The sequence below is a fragment of the Falco peregrinus genome, chromosome 16 (assembly GCF_023634155.1).
Source record: "Falco peregrinus isolate bFalPer1 chromosome 16, bFalPer1.pri, whole genome shotgun sequence".
Lineage (NCBI taxonomy): Eukaryota > Metazoa > Chordata > Aves > Falconiformes > Falconidae > Falco > Falco peregrinus.
In genome coordinates this window covers 5,286,315-5,309,494 of record NC_073736.1, presented here as the reverse complement: position 1 = coordinate 5,309,494, position 23,180 = coordinate 5,286,315, and the positions used below count along the sequence as shown (strand labels likewise).

Here is a 23,180-nt window from a genome sequence, read left to right as displayed (position 1 = left end):
CAGCCCAGCCCTCTCCCCTGGCAGGGATTTCAAAGGAAGAATTGCTAGCGACTGCCTTTTGTTTTCTACCACGTTTAGTGTACTAAAGGAAGTGGAGGCATTTATTGACATTCTGAGAGAAGGTGACACTTGCTAAGCAAAGCAATGACATCACTTGTTTTACAACCTGAAGGATCTTGAAGGGAACCACAGCAACCCCTGAACTGCAGTCATCCCTGGGATGGAAGCAGTCGGCTGATTAACAACATGCAGAAACATGACGCTGCACGGTAGGACATGAAGGGGAAGAAGCAGTCTAAAATGGCAATAAAGAATTTAGGCATCAACAGGCAAAAATGAAATCACTCAGGCTGGAATTTGGCCAAGGAACAGGGATTAAAGCCAGCAGCGTGAATGATCTGCATTTACTGTCAGATAGTAAATACTTGGCTAAAACACTTCAAAGAGCCCAAAGCTGAATCCCGTCAGGAAAGCTCATCACATGATCAAGACAAGATGTTAACGATTCTTTAAACACTGCATTCAAAGCTGTATGTGCTGCACTAGCAATAACTGCGCTCACTCTTTTTCAGTGAAGTATTCCCACAGGCATCTGGGCTGTGACTATCCACATTAATCTCTTGCATTTGTACAGCAAAACCCACTGGCTCTCTGCTGTGGAATTCGGAGACAGGTATTTTAGGCACAGACAAGCCATCATCAACGTATGAAACTGTCCCCTTTCTCCTTCAGCATACTGCACGGGCTTGGAAGCAAGGCTTTCCAGCAATAACCACTTCATTGCTTTTCACAAATGCTAAGTGGCTCCATTTTTTTCTTACCATTTTAACAGACTCCTGTCCCCATTTCCCAGCTGAAAGGGTAGAAGGGCTGGGAGGGAAGAGTATGCTTTTTTTAAGCCTTTTTTTTTTTTTTTTATCCCCAGAGAGATTAACAGTTGTGTTTACAAGGCAAAATGAACAGTCCTATTCAGCAGTTAGGGCTCATGCTTCTGGCTATTAGGTGGCATTGATTCACTCCTGCAAGTATCAGAAAAATGGTGAATTCCGCTTGTAAAGCCTTATTTGCTCCGCAAACGCAGCTATCATGCAACGCCGCATGTGGCTACAGGGCTAAACAAAAAACCAATGGAGGCGCCAGTTGAATACATCGCAAGGCACGGAGGCAGAAGTCAGACCCGCCAGGAGCTCACCAGTGCAGCCCGTGTGCCGAGGCAAAGTTGCACCAGCTGCCAAGACCAGGGCGTGCAGGTGACGGGAGAGACTTCGGCCCCTCCACGGCGCACGCTCCTGTGCAACCCTGAGCCCAGCACGACCCGAGTTCCTCCTCCACTCTGCATTTCCTCAGCAGGGCCACCGCCGGGTCCTCAGGGGGCATACAGAGGGGGGCAGGGGTGACCCTAACATACACCAGGGGCAATGCTGACTTTTCTGCAGCAGCTGGGAATCCTACCAGGGCAAGGGCGGAGGGGCAGGGAAGGATATCAGCCCCTGACCACCAAATGAACGTCTCCCCCGCTGCTCAGCTGTTGGCATGAAATCCTCCCCGGGGTAACAAGCCCCCAGCCGCTCCCTCCCCATGGCAGATGCTGCAAAGCCGCCTGGGCGATTAGTTCAGACGGACAGAGGCTGCTCCGAGCTGCGGTGAGGACCGGCATGGCCCCGCAGAGCTGGGGCTGCATACCGCTCAGCCCTGGGACGGGCAGCCGGTCCTGCCCATCAGACAGAGTGGTTTGCAGCAATTACTCTCCCCGAAAGGTGAGAGTGATAAAGGGAGAGGGCAAGTGGCCTCTCCTCCCTCCACGTTTGCCTCCTGCCACGCTCAGCCCTGCTGTTCAGGGGGGCTGGCATTTCCCTGCTACCGAGGGAGCAAAGCCCCTGCCAGGAGGCCAAGATCCTGCAGGGAAGGGAGCGCAATCAATTCCCATTAATCTACAGGAGCCCTGTAGCAAACAGCAAGATCATCATCCCAGGGCAGTGGCTGTGCTAGGCGTGATTGAAAAGAGAACTTGGGGTCCCCAGGGAGTCGGTCCATCCTCACGTTGCAGATTTTTTTCTCCTGTACTACTGGCTTCTATGATTACAACAAATGCAGTGCACCAGGAACGTGATTATGGCAGCCAGGAGACTGCTGTCCTCCCTTCTCATGTCTGCAGTTCAGAGAAGGCTTGGGAGGAAAGATGATCCCGTAGCAAATGTGTAAGACTGGCTCCCGCTCCGGTTCTGACCCTCTCAGCATGCCTCAGTTTCCCCAGCTATAAATCAAGAACGATGACGCATCCTCCCTCTCTTCCAGTTTGTTTGTATTTTCCTCAGCTGTGAGATCCTTGCAGGCAGAAGCCTGGTTTGTGGGGTGTAGAACCCTCAGTGGGAGCGTTGCAATTACTTTGGCCCGTTGTTGTTAAGAGACGATGATACAGGTAAAGCACAAGCCACACTGGGCACATACAGATCACTCAGACAGACATGAAGATAGCCTGGGAAGGGTGAACGCTGTGGAAAACTTCCTGCAAGCCCAGCCTTTGGGGACTACATAACCTGTATTTGATGCATGGATGACAGTGGGAAGGAAAGCGGTTTTGCTGGATGCGCCTTTCTACTCTCGTTTGTCCCAACCCTGACAATGAGCCCAGTAACAAGAGCACACAAAGAAGGTTTGTTCTGCCTTTGTATATTTTGCCTTTCTCTGTGTCCACAGCCCTTTGCGGTGCAGTCAGCAGTTCTCACTTGGCTCTTCTCTTCCCAGCCCTTGGTGAGATCAGGGCAGCACCAAGGAAGGCATTAAAATGACGGTCATTATTCCAGCAGCCTCAAAACACTAGGCACTTATTCCTCAGCCGATGCTAACCTGAGAAAAGTGTCCAGTGTTCAGCTGGAACAACAACTGACTGCTAATAGCCAGTTTGTCCACCACAGACACGCCAGTCATGGGTGGGAGCTCAGTGCTCACACTGTCTGCTGTGCCGAGCTGCCCTGAAGGTGGTCGTGTCAGTGCTTCTATGGTACGTTCATCATTTTCAGCGGATGCACGGTCCAGACTCGCAGCCGCTGTAGATCAGTGGATCCCCTGCTCCAGCCCATCCATCACGGCTGGTTTGCACCAGGAGGGCAGGCAGCAGGAAATGAGTCTCAGCAAAAGTGCACGACTCTTTCCCCCTGCAGCCCAACACAACCGCTTTTGGCTCCAAGACAGACACTCCCTTTGATACTCAATTTTGCTATGGCAGCTATCTAAGATTGAGACTTAATTTACAGTCGCTCGGGAGTTCAGGGCACGTGTCCCGCTGGCAGTGCTCATCGTGACGATAGCACTGCCTCGCTTATACGGCGCTGCTAGACCATGATCCAGGAGACCTGGGCTGTAGTGTGATGCCTGGGAACAAAGAGCCGTGCTGGGGCTGCCGAGGCAGCAGCCCTTTACAGCTCAGGTATGCTCCCAGAGGTGCTGCCGATGGGCTGTGCGATATTTAGACATTCTCCCCCCTTTTCCATGACTCACTTTCTCCTTGCATCCTTTTATTACACCGTGGGCATGTCCTTCACAACAAGCATTGCACGATGTGCATACCGAGCTTCCAGCACAGCGAGCAGCTACTGCAATATCAACACAAGTAATTACTGAAGAGGAACATTACTAGCAAAAGCCAGCCTGGTCCTCGCCTTTTATGACACTCAACTAATTGTTGATTGACAATTAACTAACACAATCCAAGCCACATCCCAAAACAGATTGGCAATTCCTGCCACAGGGACCTTGCTGCAAAGCCTGCCTGCTCCTCTCGAGCCCCCTGGAGACCTGATGTCCTGTGCTGCCCTCTCCCAGCATCACCTCCCTGTCACCTGGCTGTCATGTCACACCCCAAAAGTGCCAGAGGCTCTTGAATATACAAGCACAACCAAGAAAGTGTTCATGGATCCTGCCGAATTGAAGACACTCCAAAAAGACAAACCAGACCCCGTCATCCCCGCAGCTGGTGGCCAGCGTTCCCAGGTGGCTGGGAGAGACAGCGAAGAGGGTGCCAGCTTCCAGCTGCCAAAGAAAGTCATTCTCAGTAACACAAAGCCTCTTACTTTCTCTCCCAGGAGTGTTTAACATGTGGCTGAGGCTGTCAGCACCTGCCCTTCCCTTTGCTACGGGGTGGGAAGGATGATCCACGTTACAGGAGAAGACCCCTGGTGCAGGAGAGACCAAGTCCCACTGAGCCTCTCCCTCAGCACATCTGCAGCTCCATCCCGCCGGATAAAGCTGTGCAATGCTATCATCCAAACCCTCACGCAGCATGGGGTATGTAGGGTCTGCTGCCTTCTTAATTGCTATTTTCTTTCCTCCTTTTCCCTTTTTTTTTTTTTTCTTTTTTTCTTTTTAAATTAGAGCTTTTGTTCTTTCCCCAGCCCACACAGAGCTCCCAGAGCTGCAAGCTTGCCTGCGATTGCTGCACAGACAAGAGCTCACCGAAAGCCAGGATCCACTTTCCCTGCAGTGGTCAGGAGGCGCCAGGAGAGGTTGTTTCCCTCTCTCTTTAACAGAAAATACTGGAATTTTCCTCCTGTGACCCATGATTTCGTCTTCCACCCAAGGGCTCTCTTTCTGGCGTGTGAGATCAAGGCTGAAAGGAAGGTATCAGTGCGAAATGAGGACTGGGGGTAATAATTTCTTCAGCAGTGTGGAAGGCAGACACAGGAGTCAGCCTTGACCTGCTGCCCAGGGGTATGATCACAGCTCAGCTGGCATCACGACGCCTCAGCTCCGCAGGGACAGCTGAGCAGAGGGATCACACAGCCCTGCTGCCCGGGTCCCCTTTCTGAAAGCATTCCTAGGGAGGGTATTTAAAGAAACAGAAAATACACCCTGTACACCCGATAGTCGTGTGGAATTTGTGAAATGCAGCTACCTCTGGTGCAAAAAAAAGGAGAGGGGCAGCAACCAGTGCACAACAAAAAGGTGAAGGGAACAAATGAAATCCAGATCCTCATGAAAAGTCTTACCAGAGGGACCCTGGTATCAAAGGATCTTGACAGGACCAAATTTCCCAGAAAAAACAGAAAACAGTTTTAATATAAACAGAAGCACAACATTTATAAGAAGTAGCACCACCACAAGCACTCAAAGCAATTTAGAGCTCGGCTCTTTGCCACACATTTTCTAGGAGACTAGAAATGCAAGGAGTCCAGCTTGCCTTGTCCTACCCAGATAGAACACACTTAAAACAGAGACCTCTGCCAGTTATGCTCCACAACCTGTAGATACCTGGATTCCCATGCCACCCAGCCCTGGCAATGGGAGTAGGAACTGGAGCGACTGTACAAACAACACCACCATACGGGATTCATGCTCCTTCCTCCCCCAGCAAGCTCCCAGTTCAGATCCAGCAGCTCCTCGGAGCTGACACAGCTGCTAAACCAGCCCCCACTGCCCTCGGACAGATCCTTCTGCAGCAACTGGAAAAGCCCAGAATGAAAGGGGACGGTGTTCCTGACCTACTTCTCCCCACTCCAGCAGAGTTTACAGTACCAGCTACGGACTGGGTTTCTCCCCAGGACCGCGCTCTGGAGCAGCAGTACCACTGCTTGGCATTAGGCACATAAAACTCTTTGCAGCAGGGTTTCAAATCTGTTTTATTTAAAGCTCTGGAATAGTCACATGGTAGGAAGGTGGTGAGCAAACACTACAAGTCTATTTCCCTGCCAAGGATTGCACTAATCTGGTATTTAATCTTAAACCAGTTGTGCACCCATCCTTGGAGGGCTTTGCGCACGTGTGTGTGTGTATTTTTCCCTCAGATGTGAGGGAAATGCAGCCACACAGGTAGGGAGCATGACAAGCCAACGCTTGAGGAATCAGAGGATTTCAAAGCACAGCACAAACTGTAATTACTTTTGGCATCCCCCTCTCCCCCACAATGCAAAGAGCAACGCTGCGATATCTTTTATCCAGACCCTTCCTTATCACGATTAGCGCAGCGGGGCTTAGAGCCCCAGCCAGGGATGAGATGTGCAGGTGGGCATCCATGTGATCTTTCTGGCTTGGCTTTGCTTCCCAGATCCAGAGGCCACACCTCATCCTCACGATGAGAGAAAGGATTGCTCCAGTAAGCTGCTGTCAAGGCTGGAGGAAGGCAGAAGATTTAAAAAGCCTCCTGAGCCAAGAGGTGGCTGCCAGGGATCCCAGTGTGATAAGAGCACTGTTTTGAGGCAGCGAACTTGGCAAGGGCTCTGTGTTGCTGCCTAGTAGATGCCAGGCTTTGAGACACCCTTGCATCAGCACGAGCAGTCTGCAGCGATCGTTCTCCCTCGCCCCTGGCCCGCGCACATGCTGCACCTCGAAGGCTGAGAGCACTTTGCCTCCCCCGGGGGGACGCACGGTTTGTGCCCTGCTGCTGCAAACTCTTCAAGCTGTTCCTGCACAGACGGATTTCACCTGCTCTCCCGTCCCCCACGCTCTCTCCCCTCTCAACGTTCAAGTTTTTCTCCCTAATCTGAAGGGAGCCAAGTGCCCCGGCCATTCCTTCCCTGGCTTCTCAGATCTCAGCGCCGATACCGCTGCCGGTAACACTACACGCCGTATTTCTGCACATGAAGCATTTCCACTTTGCAAAGACCCAGGGGTTGGGCAACACAGTGAAAACCAGACATTGTCTGGGCCACCTGCGGGGAAGGAATAATGCAGAAACAAACAGCAAAAGGGATTTTCACAGTAGCAAATGCCTCAGAGAGCAAGTAGTGAAAGCAAATGAAGCAGATTCTCAAACAGTCCTTCTCCACTTAGGATTCGACTAGCACAACCGACATTAACTGCGGGGTTCCCCTTGTATACAGCAGCTCCTGAGATCTGGGGGTTGCCAACCAGCTTGGGCATGTGCCCTATACAGCAAAAACTTCCTCCGTAACTGTCCTGCCTCATCCATCAGCTTCCTTAGAAAAAGCTGGGAGAGCAGAAAGACAGGAGGCTGGCCTGAGATGCAGAGATATTTCTTCCCCTTTACTCCTGACATCCTCTGGTGTACCTCCATCCCCCTGGGCTGCCCAGGACACGGATGTGCTTGCACATCAGACTGTCCCATGTCCGTGCTGAATCTCCTCTTCTCAGAAAGCTGTTTATCAGGTATTTTGTACCAGCAGCACCATTTTCCTTAAGTACAGGGATGCTACAAGGAGGCTGTGGGATTGCCCAAGAGCCCAGCCCAGGCACTGTGATGGTGCAAGCTCTCCAGGATCCAAAACCTAGTGAGATGCTGCCTTCCAGGAAACCTCTGTTCCCGAGAGAGCAGCACATGCTTGCAGGGCATCCTCAGCCATCCTTCCGCGCTGCCTGGAGACGCCTACCTCCCTAATAGCCTCACCCCACCACAGCTAAGCACCACCGCGACTATGACATTTTCATGTTAAACCAAACACAGACACAACCGGCTATCAAATAGAGATATCCCAGACGAAACATGTATAAACAGATTAAGCACGCCTCAGTGCCTGCAAAGCTCTGCTCACTTCCCTATGGAGGGCAACATTTCATGCATATCTGGGAACTCAGCAAGCGCACACTGTTTAGATAAACCTTGTTCCTTGTTAAACTGTAAATAACATCTGTTTCACCAAGCCAAACCAAGCCCCAGCTCACTGCTCAGGGTCCTGAAAGTTGCAATGTCAGTCATGGGAATGGCAGACAAAGCAAGTCTGTTTGGTGGGTTTAAAGTATTTACCTCTTTTTTTAAAAAAAAACAACTCATTTTTCCATTTCTCTCTTCCCTCCCAACCCACCTTCCCCCCTACACTTTAAAAACTATCACAACTCTCCTGGCACACTGGTTGAGTCCCCCACACAGCTGCCGGCAGCTCTGGCGTCCTTGACAAGCTAGATGGTTTCTGCCCAAGCCCTGGGAACTGGGGGAGATAACAGAGCCCAGCACGAGATAACCAGAGTGAAAGAGAGCAAGGGAGAGCGATCTCTCACAGGAAAACACATGGTCGGACTCACCAGCCCTTGGACACGGTCAGGAAGAGATAGATGCTGGGCTGCATCACGCGTTGACCCGTAGCCTGCAGTCCACTGCCCTTTTGTAAGACATCAGAAGCACGTCTGGAAATAATTTCAAATATAACACCCCACCCCCCCAATCAAAACACAGATGTATTTCCATGTGGTTTTCAGTAACAGGCCACGAGAGTCAAGGAGACTTAAAGCTCAGAAAGCGAGATGAAAAGGGACTACATCAAGCAGGGCTGTTCAAAGCTCGCTGGGTTGCATTCAATTCTGCTCCTCTCCTGCCTCGCGAGCCGATAAGCTGTATGCTTCATAGGAAACACTCAAGATAAGAAAGGATTATAATCCTGAGACCCAAAGAGACGAGAGATTTGGCCTATGTTCACACAGCAGAGCATCAGTTGAGCCCAGGTTCCCCCCCCCCCCCCCCCGAAATTCTTATCTGGTTTAATACTGGTGGGGTTGCTTGCACACACTGCAACTAGCTGCACTCGCAATGGTACTATCATAGTGCAATTAGTTGCACAATTAATCATTAATAAGGAGGGACTGAAAGGGATTAAGTACTTAAATAGAACACATGCTGTTAATGGTAATTTATAAAAACACGCCTTCTCCCCCCCATACGGTGTGGTGTTTTCCTGGAATTAAAATTACGCAGTCGGACCTTTTCTCTGCACCCCCTGCACAGAGGAAGCACCCGCTCCCGGCTGAGAGGAATCCAACGGCACCTCTGCACGCCCCAGCCATGGCTCTCCAGGGGCAGGGCAGCAACAAGCGATGGGAAAGGTCCTCGCTGCCACTGCTCTTTCCAGGGGCTTTGAGAGCTACTGCTAAAGCAGGAGGATCACGGTGGAAAGGAGGAACGTGAAGGTGGTACTGGGAGGTGTGTGCTTTGTTTACATTAAACGAAGTAGGATGCTTCGTTTAATGGAGAGAGAAGTTTGGGGACACAGAGGCACTCTTTACATTTTTAATTGTCTTTTGGACGAGACACAAAATAACGCCTGGCTATGATGAAAAAGAGCATTAAAACCAGTAGTCCTGCCTCCTCCTCAGACTCCCAGGCAGCAAATGTTGCTTCTCTGTCCCACACGCACCGATTTACACTGCAAGTGGTGTTTGCAAATCCCTGTCTAAAAGCCCAGGTGCCACCAGACCATCCGCAGCCTTTCCAGAGCTTTCCAAAGAGCAGAAATGGCTCTGAGGTGCCTGGTCAATGCAAGGGCTGCGGGGCTCATGCTACCACTCCGGCAGCTTCAGGTCCCTGTGTCCCTGTCTCCAGCTACAGGCATAGCAGCAGCTCTCGATGCTGCTGATGATGTCTGATGGCCCCAACAGCCCATCCTCCCCCACCTCAGACCCACGTCAGAGAAGTTTTCTGCCTTGAATCCAAAACCAAACCGGCAGAAAAACAAACCCCTCGGCTCCTCTGACCAGGGCAGTCTGAGGTATCCCTTAGAGGTTTCTTGCCTCGACCACACAAGCCTACAGTGAGACTTGGCCCCGCGGAGGTTTCCTCTGCACTGGGCAGCATTTCAGATTCCAGTTCTTCCTCGAAAAAGAAAATATGCCAGCTGACGTACTAAGGCACTGCACAGGTTCTTTCCCTGCTCTGTCTGAAGCTGCTGTGAGGGGTGACGTGGGCTTTGCGCTGTCCCCCAGCTCCCACAGACCCCTAATGACATGCAGCTCTGCTCAGCACACCCATCCCTGGTGGGCCATGGGGACCAACCCCATCGCATCCTGCGCTGGAGGCGCCTGCAGCCCGTGGCACTCCAGTCTGGCACTGCTGGCAGATCAGCTCCTTGCTTGTGCCGAACCTGCTCCCGGGACAAACAGAGGCTTTCAGTCTCCAGACTTTCTAATTCACCTCCTCTGGCCAGTGCCTTGCTCAGGAAACACCCAATCTCAATGCCTTTATTGTAGGGGCAGATTGCGAGGGCTCCAAAGGCTCGCCCCTAGATGTGGTCTTCTTCAAGCAGGACAGGGAACATTGGCAGACCTGCAAAAGAGGTCCTCCTCGCAGCCACAGTTCGGGATGTAGCTGTTCCCTGTTCTGGGCTAACACTGGCCTTCAGTCCCCTAACTGCAAGCACGAAAAGCAAACAGCACGCAGAGGTGTCCGGCCACAGGCTGACTGCGAGCCTGATGGGCAGGGCTGTAGTCAGATACCACCACGACGAGCAAAATACAAAGGACAGATAAGAAAAGGCTGCTATTTGTGGGACATGGTTTGTTCCTGACTGCCTGTGCTTCCTGCATCCTGTGGCACGGTGATTACTGTGCAGTAATCGGTTAATAATTACAAGCTGACCAACCCTCGGGAATGTCTGTAGCAGGAGCAATATACACTTTAGGCTGAATGCAGATTTTCCTTACTGCTTCTTCCCCCTTGCGCTTCAATTGCTGCTCCAATCTGAGGCATGGAGAACAGATGCCAGGAAGGTTATTGTGCCTACAGTAACACAGAATCAGTTCCTCGCCCTTCTGTGATCGCTGTTCGCTCAAGGATAGCCAAGCATCTCACGAAGACCAACCGTACTTCAGCCTAGCTGTGAATTTGGCTATTATCCCCCCAGTTCCAAGATGGGAAGTACAGAATTGCAGAGACGGGATGGGACTAGCCCAAGGTCAAACAGCGAGCCAACGGCACGGCCAGGAAAACTCCAGGAGATCTGGCCCTGGATCCTACCTCCAGATCACTACTGCAGCACCTCGTCCTGTGGTCTGTCATTTACAGATCGCTGCTGCCCAGATCTACTGTATCAGGACTGGATCTTGAATTTCTGAAGCTCTCTAGCAGGCCACTGGCGATGCTGGTACAGCAGAAATGAGTGGCAGTTTCTAGTTCTCTGTGTTTTCTTGGGTGGCAGCAGAGATGAGACAAGCACACATTACAGAAGAGATCCTACTACAAAACTAGAGAGGATTTGTGGCACTCACAGCCTTGGCTGGTGACAAAACTGCCGTGTATGGGGTTGCTGACTTCAGCCAAGCAATGCTGATTTACACCACTTGAGAATCTGGTAAAGTAAGGCAGAAAGTAGGATTTAACCCACCTACCAACAGGGGCAGATACAATAGCAGGATGCGTTTTCTGGGTGAAAAGCGATCGCTTCAGCTGCTATTATACTCTTCAAACCAGATTTTTAGAACCCAAAATAAATTTAAAAAAAAAAACCACAAACCCAACCCAAAGTGCTACTGAAGATCTCCATAGGTCCCTGGTTGCATCTTTAGGTATCTATAAATTAGCAGCACATGCTGCAGCACAGGCTTGGTACATGAGCTGCCAGCCTAAGAGGCTTTCCACCAAATAATTCAAGGCATGCTAGAAGGCGTGTAAAACCAAGCTCCAGGTGATGTTCCATGCTGGAATACAGAAAAAATCCAACACTGATGAATTTATATGCCTGTGCATGTTCACAAACACAGAGTTAAAGCTCCCGTTCATAAACCTTGTCAGATTTAGCAACTAAAAAAAGATACAGCTTCAAGTGTGGGCAATGCTGGGGAAAAGTGGGTGTGCAGAAAAAGCAACAGCCCGGGGGGAGATTGCAGCTAAATCTAACTGGGATCATGAATCCTAACCCCCGAGTGACCAGCACATTAACACTTCCCAAATAATCAAATAGACCGAGTAAAACTATTTAAATCAAAACAGAGAAATAACAGAAATAAACGGAACGTTTGGAATGTTTCTGCTTCCCAAAAAAGGCACATTCTGATTTCTTCAGAGGTTTCAGTGTTTATGGCCAGCTTCAACAGCCTCTCCCTTTTAATTTAGCAATTCAATTAAAAGTCACCAAAAGAACAGCAGCACCCCAGGAAACTGGTCAAACCCAGCCTCCCGTCCCACCCCAGAGCCCCCAGCTGGGGAAATTTGCGTTGTTTTGAAGGAAACAGCTGAGCATTTCAGAGGTTGGGGATGAAAGAGGGGAAGAGGGTTCACGTAGAAGTCTTCAGTAATAAAAACATTACCACATGGCAAGGCACGAGCCAAAACTGAAAGGGTGCCCACAAGACAAGTAAAATTCACGTCACCCCCAACCACAGCAAGAGACGGGCTACAAACAGCACAAAACAGCACATGTTGGAGAGAGTCTCAGACCTCAGGTTTAAGATCCAGTGCCACCAGTGACAGAAGCTTGCTAACACCAGGAATACGCTCCTTGCCTCAGTTTCCCACCTGATAAATGAAGATGATGGCACTAGCTCACGGGTGGCGCGAGGGTGGATTGTTTGGGTGTAATTAACAAAACTGAGAAAGTCACAAAATAACTGGATTGAATGCACCATTAACTGGCAATGAAGTGTCTTCATTAGCAGCGCTCGTCCTTCCAGGTGCACACAGAAGCTGTGCACTTTCCCTTCCTTGTGCAATAACGGCAGGGCAGTAAACCCAACACCACACCATCCTGTTTGCTTCCTCCTCTGCGCATCACAAGCGGTAACGGCTCTGATGATACCATGTGTTCCTGCAATGCTGGCAGAGGTGACTGGCACCGGGCACTGACAGCTCTGTATCAGGATCTGCTACTCAAATGATTTGGTTTTGTTACGGTAGTGCCTGCTGGCCTCAGAGACTGAGGATCGCCGTGCAAAAGGCAGCAGTAAGAGATTGTCCCTGCTCCAAAATGACCAGGCTCACAGCGGGTCAGCGTCTGATCCAGCCTGTCTGTGCACAGCCTGAGATGTTCTGAAATGTCTCCACCTGAGCTGCTCTGGAAGGCCTGGTTCCCAAAAAGCAATGAGCATCCATCTTTGAAAATAGCAGGTCAAACACCCCTCTGTTCCACCGTGTGAACACTTTTAAGAGTTATTTATCCTCCCAGCACCCTGGCATGGCAGGGACAGTACCTGACGTAAGACAGGAGCGCAGAAAAGCCACAAGCAAAACCAGAAGAGCTGGTGCTGGCATCTGAATCCAACTCTCTGAAGCAAGTGCCCCAAAGCCTTGAGCATCCTTCCACTTCACAAGCTGTATTCCCGCAGGTCTTGCCTGCACTCGAAACTGTGGTGCATTATGGATTTAGCACGAGTGAGAATTTTAACAGGAGCCCAGCTGCTGCTCAGGTGTGAAAAGAAATGGTCAGATTTTCAACAGAAATCAGCCCAGTGAGCAGGCACGCTGTGCTGAATATATGTGGATATTTTGCAGCGGGAATGTGGTGTGCCTAGCCTGCCTGCAAAAATCTAGCCTTAATTGTGGTGGCTTGGAGCTCATTCCTAAAACAGCAAGCAAACCCAGAAGGCAAGAGAATACAGATCTCAAGTTGTGATTGGAGATACAGCAAGAATAAGAGGCACGAAAGGAGGGAGGCAAAGAAAGAACAAGACAAATGAGAGATTGCAGCAGTGTCAGAAGCCCAGATGAACCCCAGCCATCTCTCAAGCCTTGCTAGCTCTGCTCTGTGGCTTGAAAATAATTTCACACCAGCTTCTTTTCCAGCCAGGCTGCCTCGACAAAGATACAAGCTAAGATTGTGAGCAATGAGCAAACAAGCTGATGAGCAACACTGGCTGCAGGCAAAATGCTACCTGAAAAGAAATCTTGATTAGAAACGTAAAGAGAGAGCAAAAGATGCTCCCTCTGCTTACAGATCGACTCTGCAAAGTTAATTGTTCACCAGATTGTAATCTGGGCTTTCGCATCTACATTAATCAACAGGTTGCTTCTGCTATCAGTTTTCCCTTTACAAACAGCAGAAGCAAGTGAATTTAGAGAAAAGCAAACCCAGCAGGTTGAACCTTTGCATGGACAAAGTTTGCTGAAAGCAGTTGAAGGGCCTTTTTTAAATAGAGACCTTCTATTGTTTTTCTACCTGTAAAGATGTAAACTGAGGCCACGTCATGGAGCAGAGCTGAGCTTTCAGGGTTTCAGTACGCTAATTATGCAGAGCGGAACTCACGCCAGGTTGGGTTGGGATATTTTCTGAGTTCTGTAGCTGGTCCCAGAGTCAAGACCCCCTGTCCTGTTGCCTGGAGAAACTGCTTTAAGTTTGCCTCAATTTCCCTGAGCATGGACGGAGAGTTTGGGAGGCTCTTATTGAATATAAACTCTCCTGGAAACTCTTACTACTATTTGGACATGACTCCAAACATGTGTCCCAGATTTTCTGGAAATTCTCAGACCTCCTGGCCCAAACCTCAGGTCTGTATGGAAGCCAGAGGAATGTCTCAGGGTTTACAAGGACTGACCAAACATTCATTTCTCTCCACAAGGCCAGACCAAGGGGATGGTCCCAGTGGAAACTGCAATGTGGATATTTTAATGCATACAGGACATAGGGAAAGTGCATATATACAGGTTCCCGTCTCACCAAGTGGCAGGGCGCAGGACAGAGAGAACGGAGGGATCCTCATGGACTTGGGAGGTCAAAACTCAACTCCCCGCGCGACCACAGGCTACAGGCTCCCTGTAGCACCCTGAAAAAGCCATTTTGTCTCTTCACCTTCCCGTACGCAAAATGCAGCTGCCTTCATCTATCTTGCCTAGCTACCGTGCCAGCAGCAGAAGGTAAAAACGGTCTCCTCCTGCCCCCGTGCTCTTGGCACAGCAGGGCTGAACCCCAGCCCGTGCCTGTGATAAACGAGACGGCAACAATGGCAATAAATGCACACGCAAGGCAGCAGCTAAAGATTTAAAGCAGCTAGTTTGGAAGCCAGTAAAAGGCAGCCGGGCATGTCAGCTGCATTTCAGTCACCTGTAACATACAAATACGTGACACCATCACTTCGCTCTTTGTCACTCGCTTGCCAGTGAAGCCTGTCTGAAGGGTCCATTCAGGGGACCACAAAGACTGCTTGTTTAGTGAAAGGGGCCCTCACAGCATTGAGACAAGGATTTTAGTGCTTCCACGCCTATCTCTGCCAGCATCCCAAAGCTCTATAGATCTCAGGGAGCAAATCTCAGAGAACAAAGCAAGGTCAAGTGTTAACAGATGGGGGAACTCAGACATGGGGATACGGTGGCATGTCCAAGGTCAGACAGAATCCATAGCAAGGCCAGGGACAGGGTCAGATCTCGAGAGTCCTGCTCTTGAGTTACAAGATTTCCTCTCTTTTCCAAGCAGGATAAGACAGGAGGAACTCCCAGCCATTGCTGGAGAGGTTGTTCCACTGGTCATTTACTAATTGCCCTCATCTGGACAAGGTCCCAATACGTTCCTGCATTAGTGAATAAGTCTGGGCCCTTGGAAACAAATTTATGAAATCTATCGTCCAAAGTGGTCCCACCCAGAGAACGGGCACCGAAACTTGCACAGAAGTCCCCTGACATGACAAAGAGAGTCTGAAAACCAGTAAACAGCGAGTGGAATGCCTCAGATATACACACAGAGATGAAGTTTCACGGGCAAGGTGCCAGCTGGTGAACCAGGTGCCCTCCCTTCTGTTCCTGCCTCTGCTCCTTCTTTACGTCAGGCTCTTGGACACATCACGTCACATCCCATCGACGTACTTGTACCTTCTCCAGGGAGGAGAGGATGCTCTCGACTACAAAAGCAATTTGGGATCTCAGCGTGCCACCACTGATGTGTTCCCGCTGACACCAACTGACCAATTATCTAATGGGCTGGTGCCTGCATAGAGGGAATCTTTTCAGGATCGTGGGAACTGGTTTTCGTGACCTCTCCACAGACGGGGTGACCCAGATGCCCTGTCAATGCCTCGTGAGGCTGGAAAACAAGACTCTGCTTGCGTTCACCACATTTCAGCTCTGTGTGTTAGCACATGTTGCAGATCTACACGCTGCCCCATTACCACTGAGGAGGAAATTAATCCTGTTTCCTTGCAGGAAGAAGGTCCTGTCCGAAGGCACTTGCCCTTTCACAGATCTCATCCAGAGGCACTAACTTTCTGCCTGCCGCCTGAGCAAAGCGCTTCCCCTCCAGGCGCCTTCTCCGATCCTCAGCACGCACACATCGCACCATTCATTCGCTTGATGCTGAGCACTAAAAAACCCAACGCCAGCAGCCCCAGGCCTGACCCTGATGCTTTTCTTCTTTTCACAGCTAATGCCACCATTGTGCCCACCAGCCAGCATGCTCATCCCGGTTTGTTTTCATGGAGAGAAGAGCCAAGTTATTAAAGCCCGGCTGGGCAGGAGCTAGTGCTGGGGCGGCAGGGAGAGCAGCTCTCCGCGGGCGGCCTGGGGAGCTCCCTGCCAGGACAGGTGTTCTCTGGGGTGAGTTCTTCACGCCCCTGGGAAACTGTCGGAGCAACAGGCGTGTTGGGAGAGATGCAGCTGATACAGCCAGCTGCAAAAAAACGCAGCGCAAGGAGAATGCCATGCTGCCGGCCATCCAGCAGCAGGACTCCAGCCTGAGCAGGGGAAACCCCCCAGACAGACCGACCCCGCGTGTCAGCCCCCCTGCAAGCCCCCCCAACTTTCACACTGCAGACAGAAGACCCCCTGCAGGTCCTTCACAGGGAGACCATGCCGGGGTGTCTGGTGCTGGAGAAGTCAGCAGCGAGCGAAGGACTGCCCAGGGCTCCCTGAACTACGTTTAGGAGCAAAGCAGGCGCAGGGATCTCCTCCGCCGGGGCGCAGGCAGGTATTATTTCTCGCTGTGCTTGGCGCAGAGCTGAGCCCTCCCTCGCCGCCCGTCCAACTTCAGCCATCCCCTCCCCGGGCACTCCTGCCCAAAGCGTCCCAAAGGCGGCGGGGGTCCCGGCGGGGGTCCCGGCCCGCCGCGGTGCGCAGCCCGCACTCACCGGCCGCCGCGCAGGTCGCTCTCCCTCCTTCCTCCTTCCTGCCGCCGCCACGCCGGGTCCCGGGCAGGGCAGGGGCGGTGCTGCGGGGCCGCACCGGGCACGGGGCGGGCGCGGCGCCGCTGCCGGGGGAGAAGCGGGGCCGGAGCGGGGCCGGTGCTGCCGCCGGAAGGGGCTGGAGCGGTGCGGGCGCGGTGCGGGACCCGGCGCGGTGCCGGCGCTCCGCTCGGTGCGGCGCTGGCTCCTCCCCGCCGCAGCCCCGGGATAAGGAGCCCCGGCGGGGCCGCGCCGGGACGGCCGGGAGCGCGGCGGGGGCTGCGGGCGGGGGGCGCTGCGGGCGGGGGGCGCGCACCCCCCGCACGGATCCCGCCCCGGCGCCCCGTGCCCCCCGCGGCGCTTCCCGCTGTCCTGCGGGCTCTCGTGGGACCGGGGGCGCGCCCGGGACCCGAACGCCTCGGGAATTTCAGCCTCCGTCACCCCGGTGGCGTTATGTATTTAGCAGCAGCTTTGCCACCCGTTCCAGCTATTTCTCTTCTTATATTTAGCCAAACATTCTCAGTTTGCCAAAAATAGACCAGCCGTGGAAATAAATCAGGCTGACTGGAGGTGCCAACATTGTCTGTCTGAAACTAATTAATTTCTTATATCCCCAGCTATATTAATCCTTGTCTTCCCTCTACAGAGCATCCCTCCTGTCAGTAGAGGTTTTGCAATTAGCGGGTATTATGCCTAAATCTGGGGGATGTGCGGGAGGTTTAAGTGGCGGGGGAAGGCAGAGGGAGGCCAGCAGGAGACCTGGCCAGGGAAGAAACAACATCCATCTACACAGAGTACGGAGAGCGTGAACCCAGAGGATGCAGCAGAGCTGGTGAGGAGGAGGAAAGGGGGTGCAAGCTCTCTGGGGGAAAATCCTATCGCAGGGAAGCATACAGGATCTTCTCCTTTCCAGATACCTGAGATTCCACAAAGAAGACTGTCCAGAACATACACATTCAGGCCTCCCGAGTTCTGCTGCTGACAGCACTCCCTTTTCCCTTTTCCTTTTTCAATGTGGGAGTTTTGGGGGACTTGCTGACTCTCATATCTTATATTAGAACCATCGAGCTTGCTGGGAGATGCTTCAAGGAACAGGGAAGAGGTTCACAGATGGCATTGCAGAAGTGTAAAAGCTGAGCCCCCATGGAGGAAAGGGATGTTTTACCAGGATCCATTTTGTTTGTTCACTTTAGCCTGCCCCATGGCAACACCCTGCTGAGACCTGAAGCCCTTAGTAATGCTTGTCTGCTCTGTGAGTGGGGTAAAACATTCGACGCCAGCACTTCCATCAGTTTGTTTAGTGAGCACAGGAGCTCAGAGTCATCTGAGCACCCAGGGCTGAACCACAGGCTGGGAACTGGAACTGCCCCTCCAGAAGCAGATGCGGAGTTCAAGCTTGAGGCACGTTGCCCCGGTTGGGGTGCGATGACTGATGTGACACAGGGCAAGCAGCTTGTTTCTTGCTGCCCCGAGCAGCTTGTTTCCCACCCGCATCATGGAGATTCGCATCCTTTGCTCTGCAGGGCTCAGGGAGGAGCAGCAAAGGATAGGACCCAGAGGCACGATGCGCAGGCTGGCTCTTGGCTCACGTGAACGACTGGCCTCCCCTAACCCCTGGTCAATGAGTACCTGGTCATGTGGGCTGCAAAGTCAGCGGCAGCTCCATGTGACGATAGCCATCACGCTCCCTTGATGCCACTGGCTGCAGAAACTGGAACGTTTCCTGCAGCCCAGCAGTCCAGCCAGGCGCTGGCATGCCTCTGACTTCCACGCTCACCCGTCTCCTCTATTTAAAGGGGGGATATCTCCGGAGGGGGAGATGTCTCAAACACTTCTGTGCCATTCCCAGCCCAGTGCAGCCCTTGGCATAACAACTGCTGCCACATGCTCCATACCACAGCCATGAGACCACCTGGCACTGCAAGTCCATCTTAAGACAAAAAAAAAACGGAGATCCCCAGCAAAAGCTCTGGCTAATTAAGGAGAGGAAGCCCCCAAACTGGAGACGGACAGACAAACCAGCTCTAAAAGAAAGCGAGGTGCGAGGGAAAAGAACGTTACAAGCAATTAGTGGACGGAGACATTAGCTCGGTGGCAGCGTCAGACAGGCTGCTTATTGGCGCATAACATTCCTCATAAACATAAATTACAATAATCAACATGCTGAGGAAGGGATTGCTGTAAGCGTGACAGGGATGGCTTTGGGAGGAGGATGTGGAGAGGGAAAGCACCCAGCTGCTGCAGCCAGCAGGGATTCCTAGACATGCATGTTCAAAGACTGGATGGGAGGGGAGCTGCATTATGGTGTGGTGGATGTTCACCAGCACGTGGGACAAGAACGCAGTACATCTCCCTGGCAGACTGATGTGGTGCTAATGAGACTCTACACTGTGTAGCGGGGCTGGGTCCGTTCCACCAATAATAGCCCAAAGCAAACTGTCCCTTAATGTGTGCTCTGTGAAGGGCGACATGGGCTGAGGTCGCCGCTGTTGAACTTGGCACCCACCAACGGATGCCTCTGCAATACCGAGCAGTGCGTTTGCAAGGCAGTGCCTGCAGGGTGTTTTTCAAACATGCCAACTTAATGGATGAGCAAGAGGCAGGCATGCTTGGTTTTTGTGAATTTGTTCTAAAATTACTTTGGGTTCTGGGGTTGCTTTTTCGCTTTTGTATTGTCACAGTGAAATCACATAGCCTCATGGAGTTCCAGGGGAAATCAGGTGTGAAAATGGGCTCATTGTAGTTAGGAGTATTTCATTAAAAAAATGGGTCTGGCTGGGAAGCTACAAGACTTTGTGTAAGTCCATTGTTGTGATCACCTCAGCTCATGGTGGGGGAGACTTTGTTCAACAAATCCTTCTCCTCCTACTACTCCAGTTGTGCAATTCCTAGTGTGTCCCTGGCCTGGTCCCCTTGCCAGGGGCGTGCTGGGCTGCAGCCCACAGTTGCTCTCCCCTTTGATATAAATTGCATCTTTTGAAGATACACAGGCTGTGCTTCCTCACCCCGGGGCCCGTCTGCTGTCACCTTCCTGCAAACAGCACCTCAGCCCAGCTGTGCATTTGGCTGGAGAGAGGAAGGAAGGGGGAGGTGTGAAGGAGAGAAGGCTGCAGCCAGCAGAGTCAGGCACGCTCACGTCTGTCTCCATCCAGAGGGGCACAGCTGGCGCGGTGCTGCGGCCGAGCAGGGCTGCCATGTGTATAACCCGCGCTGATGGCTCTGAGCTGTTCATGCCGTCGGCACAGTCCTAGGACTTCCTCCAGGTAGAAGCAATCCTGCTTCTGCTGTACACCAGGAGATCACTCACCCTCTTCACCCCTCCTGAAAAGCTACCCCCAGAGAGACAGCAGCCAGAGCTGCTGAGCTGGGCTCCTTTGCTAAGCAAGGCAAGAACGGTACCTCTGTTTCACAGGCTGCAAGTGGCATGCAGGCTGGAATGATTTTCAGGAGCAGCAGGGAAGGCTGCAGCATCCTGAGCAGCATTTTAATCACAGACCCAAGGGGTTTGCTTGGGCTGCTCCTCTCCAGAACCTTCCTTGTCAGCAAACACCACTGCAGAGATGTAAGAGAGGGACCAGGGATGCCGAGAAGTCAGCACAGCCTCGGGGCAATGGGGGCAGCAGTTCCAGCCCCACAGCCCATGCACGGGCAAATGCAGGGTGCGAGACTCCACTGTGCACCCCTTGTCCCTGTGCAAACCTGCCTGAGAAGAGGGCTACGGGAGCACCGTATGGGCTGACACGGAGCTAGAGCCCAGGCAGTGCCTGTCTTGTAAAACTGCGCCCTGCCCCAGGCATGCTCCCTGCGTGGCTCCTGGCCAGACACATTAAATCCTCCATCTCTTCCCTCACATGGTGAGGCCCCAGCGGGGACACTCCATCCAGTTCGGCACCTGCTTATGGGGAGAGGAGGGAGAGTGCCCAGAGCTTGTGGGGGACAAGCAGGGGGCTGGCAGACCGGCCTTAGGAGGAAACCAAGGCAGCTCAGGTGTTTAGTCTTAAGAGCAAAAAGCTGAGCAGAGGTGATGGCAGTCTCTAAATGAAATCCTTTGACTGGAGTTAAAACTGAAGTGGGAGTCATGTGGATGTGCTTAGCAGGGAGCTGAATGGGACAAAGATGTCAAAATGCAATGAAGAGCCAAGCCCAGGAAGAGCCAGCTAAGAAAGGTACGGACCTCTGAACACTGATCTATCGACCCCATAGGCATCTCTGTCTCCCTAGAGAGAGATCCGGGGCTCCAGTCTGCACCCAGCGCTCACACATAAGAGTCCTGGCAATTCCAGTAAATGTAGGAAGTATATTAAACCTGACAGCTGAGACTGGGGCATTAGAGAAACAGCAGCAACGCGAATGTGCTTCACTTCTTAAGGAAACGCAGGTCAGCTCCAGGGGGGGTTCACCTGTTTTCTTCCTGCAGCTCCTCTGCCTGCATTCCCCTGCCACACAGAGCAGCGCCTGAGTTGCAGATCCCTCCAGATCCCCAGCAGCTCGCAGGCACGTTTTCTCCACTATTAAACTCACATGGACATGCATGTGTGCTGCTCTAAGGCAAGCGGCTCTGTGTAGGTCTGCAGGGAATATTTTACAGTCACTGCATCCAGGCAGCAGTTCCCTTCCCCACTGCCCTGACATTCAATAGTAATGCAGGCACCGAGTCATGGAAAGAAAATTTGTTCAATGCCTCCCAAGCTCATGGACCGTTCTCCCTTGTGCACATGCAGGCATGTGGAAATCATTGCCCGGAGACCAGCGCTGCATTTCAGCAACAGTCCGAGCGCTTTAGTGAAAAGGCTGGCTGCTAAGTCAAGGAAAACTGGCAAATGGGCCCCGTGCTTAACTGCCCAGCCTGGTGTGTCAGGATTGCTCCCGGAGAGTGCTGGAGAGGCCAAATGCACCCACTGCTGTTACTGGGAGGGTGGCTGCTGCTGCATCACAAGGCTCAGTGTGTGCCTGTGCCTGTGCACGGTGCAAACAAGGGATGCAATAGCTGTAGATCACCCTCATTTAATAACCCCCTCCCCTCAAGTTACATCTCTGGTGGGCGCCTGCAACTCCACTGACTCCAAAAATGTAAATGGGCAAGACAACAGGAATATAATTATTCCTGTTTTACTGGCCGGTGAACTGAAGAGCAGGAGAAATGGAGGCAAGTTCAGATATCCTTGCTGATGCAGACAAGTGCTTGTTCCCAGAGCTGAGGGAGTTCCTCAAAGTCTCACTGCAAACCTCCAACAACATATATAACCGAGCCCCGATGACATGCAGTCTACTCTTGTCCCACACAAGAATTGACTCTCTGTGAACACCAACCACCCTGAAACTAAACTCAGTGTAAATCACTGTATAAGCCATCATGCTGCACGACAAAATAAAGTCACCATCCACAGCGTACAGTTGGCCAAAGCATGGCTGACCATGGCAACCATCAGGCCAATTGCAAACCGCTGAATCCAGCAGCATCTCCTCTCAATTTTGCCCATGGAGCATCGCCATAACAACATATCCACCAATCCACACCAGAGATTCATGCACTTAGCAACGAGGAGCTGCCAAATTATAAAAAATTAAGGATTATACACAAAGTATTTCCTCCACAATTCTACTATAAGCGTACAAAACTCTAGCAGCACAATGGGCAAAGCAGAAAAATGCATGAAATACGACGGATACCAAAACTTCTCCCCTGGCAAGCAGCTCTGGAACAAAAGCATCCATTGCCCTGCCAGTGGTATCACTGGAAGGTGAGTTTGGCCTTTGTTTTTGGCATTTCACTCACGGCTGTGTGCACCCTCCTCTCTGTTACACAGCAGAGAGAGGAAGCCTCAACGCAAAGGTGAGGCTGGCACGCAGAACCAGGGCTGACACCCCCTAACAACAGTGATCTTCATGCCGCCATGGGACCTGGAGAAACTGAGCAAGATTGCTCCGCTTGAAGGTTTCCAGCTGGGTTCAGCAGTGGCCTCACAGGGGTTAAAGCACATCAGCTCTGCCGAGAGGAGCCCAGGCGCCGGCGCTGCAGTTCAAAAGTAACAGAACGCCGTCCCCAAAGGAGTTTGCTCCTGTGAGCGGACCTTGTCCCTCATCACCCTGTGTGAAGCAAGTGTGGGGATGAGATAAGTTATTTTTTCAGAGAACAATCCATCTGTCTCTGAGTGACTCACTGACAAGCTTCCCCTTTCCAAGGCAGTTCACGGGGTGAGCTGTAGGCTGAACAGTCAGTCCTCTCCACTGGAAAGAGGTGAGTAAGTGCACCAAGGGCTTAAATCTCTGCTTCCTCTTGGGAGCAAGGAGCATCAGGGTTAAAGTACTGTAGGAGAATGTGCCCAGGCAAACGTAACACACCAGACTCTTCTCTTTGCCAGCCTACACCAGGAACACCAGCAAAGTGTCTGGTGCTTTCCTGCTGACAGAAAGTGGGAGTCCCTGCTCGGACTGAGACCCGCCATACA

The 23,180-nt window shown here is 51.9% G+C and overlaps 1 protein-coding gene across 2 annotated transcripts in view; it reads right to left on the bottom strand.

The window, feature by feature from the left end:
* CDK18 (cyclin dependent kinase 18) overlaps nucleotides 1-17,136 on the bottom strand; it is a 39,916-nt gene extending 22,780 nt beyond the window's left edge. The window contains exon 1 of one of the 2 annotated variants that reach the window (XM_027797113.2): nucleotides 16,699-17,136. Coding sequence is in view for 1 of the 2 variants with exons in the window: in XM_027797112.2 (XP_027652913.2) it covers nucleotides 7,972-8,015 (44 nt within the window). In the remaining variant the exon portion in view is untranslated. Of the gene's footprint in view, nucleotides 1-7,971; nucleotides 8,223-16,698 lie in introns of those variants that run through there. The other variant, XM_027797112.2, reaches the window with a different exon arrangement.
* Between the last annotated feature and the right edge of the window lie 6,044 nt (nucleotides 17,137-23,180).